The sequence below is a fragment of the Takifugu rubripes genome, chromosome 21 (genome assembly GCF_901000725.2).
Source record: "Takifugu rubripes chromosome 21, fTakRub1.2, whole genome shotgun sequence".
Classification (NCBI taxonomy): domain Eukaryota; kingdom Metazoa; phylum Chordata; class Actinopteri; order Tetraodontiformes; family Tetraodontidae; genus Takifugu; species Takifugu rubripes.
Window position 1 is genome coordinate 17439751 of NC_042305.1, and position 8899 is coordinate 17448649.

At 43.2% G+C, this 8899-nt stretch overlaps 1 protein-coding gene across 1 annotated transcript; it reads left to right on the plus strand.

Annotated features, from left to right (window-relative positions):
- The first annotated feature begins 3912 nt into the window (after positions 1 to 3912).
- Positions 3913 to 8007, plus strand: cdk7 (cyclin-dependent kinase 7). Its single transcript, XM_003975045.3, has 12 exons — positions 3913 to 4052; positions 4255 to 4314; positions 4397 to 4430; positions 4527 to 4594; positions 4682 to 4750; positions 5460 to 5570; positions 5650 to 5768; positions 5935 to 6034; positions 6127 to 6213; positions 6295 to 6444; positions 6553 to 6691; positions 7574 to 8007. The coding sequence occupies exons 1-12, from the start codon at positions 3987 to 3989 to the stop codon at positions 7603 to 7605; spliced, it is 1035 nt and encodes a 344-aa protein (XP_003975094.1). The 5' UTR covers positions 3913 to 3986; the 3' UTR covers positions 7606 to 8007.
- Positions 8008 to 8899: the final 892 nt, after the last annotated feature.

Genomic DNA, 8899 nt, shown 5'->3' on the forward strand with positions numbered 1-8899 from the left:
AAGAGACAGTGGTGCAGGGCAACGCTGCTGTCTGAACGGTCTAAAGATCCGGATGATCCCTTCATCTCTGCTCATTGCTACAGGAAATCTCCTGCATCATTCATGTTCATCAAGTTCATCATAAGAGCTGCCGCTCTTCCCAAATCGGGCCCAATTTTTCCTTTTTTCTCTCTCTCTTTCACTCCAGACGGAGAGCTGCCCTCATTCCTTCATCTCTCCTTGTCTTTTTGCCTGGAAGATTCCCTCAAGTAGAACACAAAGTAAACGCTTCCCCAGCCTTGATTTATAAGCTCAGCAGTGAAACCCACTCGAAATAGACTTTTACATTCACGTAGCGGCAGTTCTCCTCTCGTCATTGTTGAAAGACCGAGGGCTGAACGCTGGAGATTTAATTAATAAATGCTTTTAAATGTTAAAGAAGAAGAAACACGCAGACAGGAAGAAACTAGAGACCCTGAAGGTGGCTGTCAATTGGCTTTGTGATGAAAAACATCAGCAAGAGGGGGACGATAGAAAAATAACACACTCATATTCATGACTGAGCCTCAACACTTGACTGCGCCGAGAAAAAAGAGCAGCGGAAGACAACGTGCTAACCTTCAGCTGACATTGCAAGCAGGAGAGACTCACGGTTAATCAATGGAGGGCTTTTCTCGGGGAGTCCACTAATCTCACAGGGCGGCGAGCGGGTTCATCAGAGCTGGGGGACCCCTGGGATTGACCGAGGTAATGGGGTTGGCTCTGTGCGTGCACGTGGGCGCGCGTGCGAAGCAACAAGGATTCCAGGCATTTGGATAGCATAGGCCTGCACGCTCACCTGTGCCAGAAATACTGAGGCGTGCTTAAAGAAACAACAAATGTATGTAAGTGTGTTTGTGTGTGCAGGAGTGAGGGCATCGCTGACAGAGCGAGAAGTTAATGGGACGTGTGACAGCATCGATTTCTGCGGCCTCTGTGATCTGGCTGGGTTAATGAAGTAAATGACATCTTGGATAGCGCTCCGCTGAGGCTATATCCAGCTCCTGATACACTCAGATAAACTACCGTGGCTTCCTCTTCCCCCTCATGTACCGTCCAAATGCAACAAGGCTGAGCGATCTGATATCTCCAGTGGCTGAAAATCATATTGTCCATTTGCCATCCGAACCCTTCAACTGTTCCTATTCTTTTAATCCTGCGAATTGCAGCGGGAACAACACGGGCGTACCAGCTGCAGACTGACATCCAGGAGAGCCACTCGAATATGCAGCCATGCTTGTAATTCCAGACACAAACAAAATGAAGAGAAAGCGCTATCACAACACTTTGCTCTCCCCTTTTTTGAACCCAGACTGAGATTTATCTTTAACGAGAGCCATAATGATGTCTGAGAGGAAACGCCGACAGGAACAAAACAACAACAATGCAGATGGGAGCTAAGGCAACAACAAAGACAGCCCTAAATGCAGTTGTCTGCGGACACCCCGCTGGCTCTGTCTACATGAAGAAATGACACTGCACCCATCCCCCTTCTACTTATAGGGATATTATCATAATGTTGTCTCTGTATGAGCCCAGCTATCAAGAGAGCTCATCTAGAAATCCTCCACTGGCCCCTGTGTGTGCTGATGCCTCAGATGCTGAGGGGAGACAGTTGTGAACAAAACAAATACCGCCCTAATATTTATTCAAGCTGACAGCTCTGGCATCTAACAATGCAGCCCAGAACCGACGGTGCCAGTTTAATGCATCTCAGACTTTTGGTAGTAATGATTGTCCTTCTGTTTGTCCTCCCCCTTTCCATTTGCCTTGCAGAAACCGTCTGCAAATGTGAAATGCAATACTTTCTTTTAGGCCCTGATGCCTTTCTGGAGTGTCAGGACAAGTCCACACCCTGCCTTATATAACTATATTTGAGGTGTGTGTGTGTGTGTGTGTGTTTGGGGGGGGCAGGAAAAGATATAATAGATTAGAATTATAAACGCAATTACCAATAAGTGAATAGTTCTCAAGAACCGATATTGTTTGTTACAGTTTATGTGAAACTTCACACCTCAAACATCCACCCTGCAACATCCTGTTGTGTTATAACTGTGCATGTGGTCAGATACAGCTGCAGCCTGTGTGTGTACACGTGTGTGTGAGACAGCTCGAGCGAGTCAGAAGCAGACACACCGAGGAAAACTCCCTAGCTGACAGAATGTTTCCTCTTCCTCTATGACTGTGTACATTAAAGCTTAGGAGAATAATGCACATCTCCACGCTTGCACTTTGATCACAATAACGCTGATTCATTATTCACATTCATCCTTTTTACATTCTGCCCCATTGTTGTTGTTTTTTTACAGATGCGTTTCTGTTGTGAACCATGTAATGATATGTTAAAAGATGGATATTTTCAATGGATGGATGGATGGATAGATGGATGGATGGATGGATGGATGGATGGATGGATGGATGGATGGATGGATGGATGGATGGATGGATGGATGGATGGATGGATGGATGGATGGATGGATGGATGGATGCTAAAATAGAGCGTGTGACCAGCTGGTCCCATCTTCTGTCTTTATCACAGCTGCACAATCAGCGTACGGTGTTTCTGACGTGCACGTAGCCACAAACTTCACAGCCACAAACTTCGCACAGAAACACACGATAAAGGTCGCTCCTGACTGACCAGAATTTTATTGTTTACACTGAGCGAACACTGGTCCGTGCGAAGCCCTTCCTTAGCGGCAGGATGTGGTGGGGTGACACAACACCCATTTCCTACCAGTTTGATAAACAGCCCTGCGGTTTCACTCTCCACCTGCCCGTCAACAGAAGCACATGCACACACCAGCTCGACGGGATCAGCGTCTGCTGATGTGACATACAGCGTAACCAGTGAGTTACTGTGCACAGTGTCACTGTGTTTTCAGGAGATTTATTGTGACAAACTGTAAAAATGCCGCAAGAATCATTTATGTATCCATAACTCAGCTGTCAGGCTCATCATCCGCATGGGCTGATAGGAATGAGCACAAGAACGCCCTCAAATCATATCAGAATTAGTGCAGGACATCAATGTGTCACATTTGTTTTAGAGCCAGTGGTGTAAGCAGGTCTCTCCTCTCCTCTCCTCCTCTCTCCTCTCCTCTCCTCTCCTCTCCTCTCCTCTCCTCTCCTCTCCTCTCCTCTCCTCTCCTCTCCTCTCCTCTCCTCTCCTCTCCTCTCCTCTCCTCTCCTCTCCTCTCCTCTCATTGCATGGTTGCATGGGCACATACAATTCTGTCATTCACATCTGTGACCTGTCAAGATATGAATGTGCATCTCTTGTATTAGGCCTGCTGATCCTTCACACTTCTCTTGTCAAACTTAACATTAAAATAAGGAGAAAGAGACAGAGACAGAGAGAGAGAGAGCGAAAGAGGGTCAAAGGAGAGGAGCCATGCCTAATCCTGAGGGATGTGAGGGTATCTGCTGTGTATGGAGATGGGATGTAGGGATGTGCTCAGTGTTGCATGGATCAGAGAATCTTCCTAACTGTCAGAAGAGACTCCCAGGAGACTGGTGTCAAACTTCAAACTACAAAAAAATGTGGAGAAAAAAAAGCAACAGAAGCAGAAAGTATTTTATAACTAGTGCATATAACTAGTGCATCATGATTAATAAATGAATAAATGAATAAAGAACATCTTGATTACTTTATGACAAATGTTGGAGGATTTTCAGTAATTAATGTCATTTGTTGGGGTGTGGTGTGAATTTTAAAAAATGAAATATATCACAAACACTTTTGTTATTTTGATAGTTGGATTTTTTTTTTAAATTATTTTAAAGGGTTAATAGTTATAAGGAAACGGAGACTACAGGGCTTCGACAGCTTTTAACATTATGAGTAATTCTTAAGTATACTCAGTAGATGGCAGTGTTGCTCAGGATAGCCCCTTTGTTTGACCCGGAAACAGTATCTGAGGCCCTTTAACAGGTCCGGAAGTACCAGCAAATAACAGTTAGCCATCATGGCGCTTGATGTAAAGTCCAGATCCAAGCGTTACGAGAAACTTGATTTCTTGGGAGAAGGTCAGGTGCGTAGAGATCAACATCACAATTTTCTGACCCATTTTCGGTCCCGTTTTACGAACTAGATGTTCCTGTTGGATGTTTGGATGTAGGCAAGATTAGCTTGTTATTGTCAACAAAGCTTTGCTATGCTCACACACTCGCTGGTAATGGAAATAAAGATGCTCTGTGGTCGTGGACATAATAATAAGTGTTTCTTTTCTTCAGTTTGCCACAGTATATAAAGCCAGGGATAAAACCACCGATACTATAGTTGCTATTAAAAAGGTAACTACAATTTACTCTGAACTTTTGTTGGCATTTCTTTGTGATGGTCATGTCAAATACTGTCATTCTTCCTTTCTTGTAGATTAAAGTTGGCCACAGAACAGAGGCAAAAGATGGTACATTTTCATTAGTGATCTTTAATTGATGAATTTTTTTTAAAGTTTTTGATTTACAAAACACTGTTGTCATCTACTCTTGTCATGAATGATCAGGTATTAACAGGACTGCTCTGAGAGAGATCAAACTCTTGCAGGAACTGCATCATCCAAACATTATTGGGGTAGGCACCTTATGGAAGCACATCTTCTCTTCAGCAGTATATTTCTTCTCATTTTCCCTAAGACTTTAATGAACTGTGTATTTCTAGCTGCTGGATGCCTTTGGACACAAATCCAACATCAGCCTGGTGTTTGATTTCATGGAAACAGACCTGGAGGTTTGTATTATAATGATTACACTAATTCGTGTTTGAAACAACAGATTTTTTATTTTACCTTACTAATAATAAAGTGAAAAATCACATGTTTACATTTAGCTCTGTTGAGTTTTATTCAAAAAGATGGATAGACGGGTGTGCTGTTAAAAAATAGTCTTCCAGTATTGGTTTGATAGCAATCCACAGAAGAACTGAAACATTTCATAAGTACAAGGTCAAATGTCATACTGAGCAGTAGATAATGCAATCAGCCCCAAATGCAGCAGTGTAAGTGCTGTCGTCTATTAGACGCATCAAGGAGGTTACTAAGGCCTCCCTGTACTTTCCACCTTTTCCTTCGTGCGGTTTCAACGTACCAAGACGCCAGATGGATGCCTACCACACATCCAGCAGCCTCTAATGGGACCATTTAAATGGAATAAGTGTGCTTTAAAAAGAAAAAAATCAATAATGTTCCACTCAGGGCTCTCACAGTGAAAGGATACCATTAGTGTCTGCCAGATTACAGTCATGAGGATGACACATGATGCTCACCTTGTTACTGGTGCTAAATTTCTATTTTTGCTCCACACCCTTCAGAGATTTGCCTGTATTGAGTTTGTCAGTGACTAAATTTTAATTTTTTTTTTCTGAGTGGGTTATTGTAATCTTCATACCTCATATTCCACCTAATTTCAATACTTAATCCTACTTTCCTATTTCTTCCAAGGTGGTCATAAAAGACACAAGCCTAGTTTTGACTCCGGCTAATATCAAAGCCTACATCCTCATGACTCTTCAGGGATTAGAGTATATGCACCAACACTGGGTCCTACACAGGGTAAGAACACTTGAAATCCCAGCACATCTGCTCCTGGGCACAGACAGAAATGAACAGTTTGAGATTTTGTATTTTCCAGGATCTGAAGCCCAATAATCTGTTGTTAGACGGCAATGGCATTTTGAAGTTGGCTGATTTTGGATTAGCGAAAGCGTTTGGGAGCCCAAACAGAGTTTACACGCATCAAGTTGTTACAAGGTCTGTGTTTTTTAGTCCTGCTTAATTTATTAGAACACAGGCAGACTGTAATGCAATTTAGTATAAAACAGAAGTCCATTCATTTCTGTTTGTAAAGATGCCTGTGACAAAGTGACTCTGTTTTGAGACTTGTAACCTGAACCCTGGTTATTTGTCATTATCCCAGGTGGTACCGCTCCCCTGAACTCCTGTTTGGGGCCAGAATGTATGGTGTGGGTGTTGATATGTGGGCAGTGGGGTGCATCCTGGCTGAATTACTGCTGCGGGTAACAACCTTTACGACAGAGATAACGTGTGTTCCCCGTGCAGAGATGCACTCTTGCTAACGCTATAGCTCTGCATTTCTCCTTGGGTATAGCTACCGTTTCTTGCTGGAGACTCAGACCTTGACCAGCTGACTAAGATCTTCGAGGCTCTGGGGACAGCCACGGAAGAGTCATGGCCTGTTAGTTTCGCCATTTCTTTTTCTCCACTGTTAATTTTTTTCACATGTGGGAGTCATTGCAAATGCTGAATATTTTTGCAGGGTGTTAGCAGTTTACCAGACTACGTGTCCTTCAAAATATTTCCTGGCACGCCACTGGAACATATCTTCAGTGCAGCTGGTGATGACTTACTTGAGCTTCTACAAGGCCTCTTCACCTTTAACCCTTTGATGAGGACCACAGCAACACAGGTAAACCCAACATTAATATGAAATATTTACATATCTTTGTTTTTTAGATATACATTCGGGAAATGAGTGAATGTTTTAGCACGACTTTGACTGTGTTCTAATCTCCAGGCACTAAAGATGAAGTATTTCAGTAATCGACCTGGTCCCACTCCTGGGCCTCAGCTTCCCCGACCCAACTGTTCCGTTGAGGCTCTAAGAGAGAAGGAACCTGTAGGACTCAAGAGGAAAATAGAAGGCTTGGACTCAAGTAATTCACCCATTTGTTACATGCACGTAGCCGAATACAATACGGACCACAGAAACCCATTATTTTTATCATATACCCTATTTTCAGGACTATAATGCTGGTAAGCTAAAGCCACACCGCTTGATGGGTTGTTGGAGCACTACAGCCACCGTAGTCAGAAGCCTCACAGAGTCACACACACTGTGCTTCAACATAATATTATGGTGTGTGTGTGTGTAAGATCCCAAAATGGCAGCTGTTAAGAGAAATGCTTATGAAGCAGATTTCAAACTCAAGGCTATCGGTGACCCAGTAGAACATGGGAATAGATCATGAGTGAATGAATTAAGTTTGACTTAATACTGTTTTTAGCAGGTAAGAGAGAAAAATATGTTACAGCTGAGAATTTCAGGACGTTCCATTCAACCCAAAATGTCCTTAATAGAATATTTTCAACCTCACAAACTGTTCCTGCTGTCTTCCTGTTTAAACACACTACACCCCGAAATCTTCTCTGGCGTTTGATGGAACTGTGCGATTCAAAGGGTGTTGGGTCTATGTTTAACTCCAGTTAGAAGCTCAGAACTTGGTAGAACCCACACACATATGTGCAGATCATTTAGTGGATTGTGGTGTGGTTTGTTGTGCTGAAGTATACAGTGTTATTGGGAGGTTCAAAGCAATTCCAGCTCCTCCTGTGGTGTGGAAAATACATGCTTTGAGTCTACCCAGTACTCAGCACTGCAGATCATTACAGAGAGAATTTCCATGTACTCAGTGGCTGGAAACTTTAGTGTTTAGCAGATTGCTCGTAATGGCTTGGTTCTGATTTTGCTGGATGAGAATGGCATTTGAAAGTGCTTATTTTAAAAAAAATAATGATAGTTTTACTTTTGTTTTCAGGTTTGATGATGAAGAAGAAGCTCATTTTTTGACAAGATGGGAAATCACCCTCTACCGTGCGTCCCAGCCTTCCTCGTCACTCAGGACTGTCTGCTGAAAGGAAAAGAAAACCAAAACCAGCAGAGGGGGGAAAAAAATGGCGTTTTCTTCAGGACATTGTAGAGATTGTAGCTGTGAGTCGGTGTAGACTTCCTAGACAAGATGCTACTGAGCATTCCACGGAGCGCCGTGCGGGACTTTTCAGTGCCGTTGGCTCGTGTCTTTCTGCAGTGTCCGTGATGCCGAAGCTCCGGAAGCTTGTTGGAACATTTCTATTTATGTGAATTTTGAGAAGAGCCAAGTTTGAATGATTCCTCTTATGTATTTCTTTTGTATGTTTGATCAATAAATGCTGCAAAGGAAGACGTTCCAGCGGATGTCGGAACGTTCAAGAATCTGAAACGAGCTTTTTGAAACTACAACAGCTACGTTCCTCCCTATGCAGGTAGAATTCCTGAAGGCGTCCGGACTGTCAGTTAAGTCTCACTTGACTGTCATTCCGTGTAAGGTGGCGTGTGGTTTGACACACGAGTGTCCGTGTGCCAGCGGGCGTATCTGTCTTCCATCCTCAACGTGACTGTGATCCAACGCAGTTTGACATGTGGAAGGTCTGATGCTGCGGCGGCGTTTGGCCGTGTTATTGGTCCTGTCGGAACTGATCAGAGGGAGGAGGCATATTGCAGCTCAAAAGCACAGCCTCAGATTTCCTCGTTGCGATCTCTTTTTTTTTTCTTCCTGCAGGCTGAGACAGACTCTCATCATTTGTTCTGCATCTGAGTTTGAAAACCAAAATCCTACGGTTTTCCCTTTGGCAGCTGTGACCACAGACTTCAGCAATCAGACTATTAAGTAATTGCAAAAATACAACTAAGAGGAAATAACTGTGTCTGTTGGCAGTCTGGCTGCAAATGTGCAGTTTCATCAACTGATTCTGGCCAGGAAATCCACTGCTGGCACAAACCCAGAGAGCACAAGGTGTGTGTGCAAAACCTGGTACCCTGGTACCACAGAACGTGGGCTGAACTGAGTGAGTGAGTGGGATATGGTGCTGAACTAAAAATATAACGGTTAAGCTTCCACAAAACAACATTCAACAAGAGCTGAGTGCTGTACGCAGCTTTACTAAATGCTGAGGAAATAATGATAAATGACATCGCTATACAAATAACACTGGAAGACATAGAGGCCACTTTCACTATTCTCAACTGTCTAACATTTTAATTATTTCAACCACTAAAATGTCTTTTGCTGAAATGCTTCTTTCCATTTCCATTTCCATCACGGGTA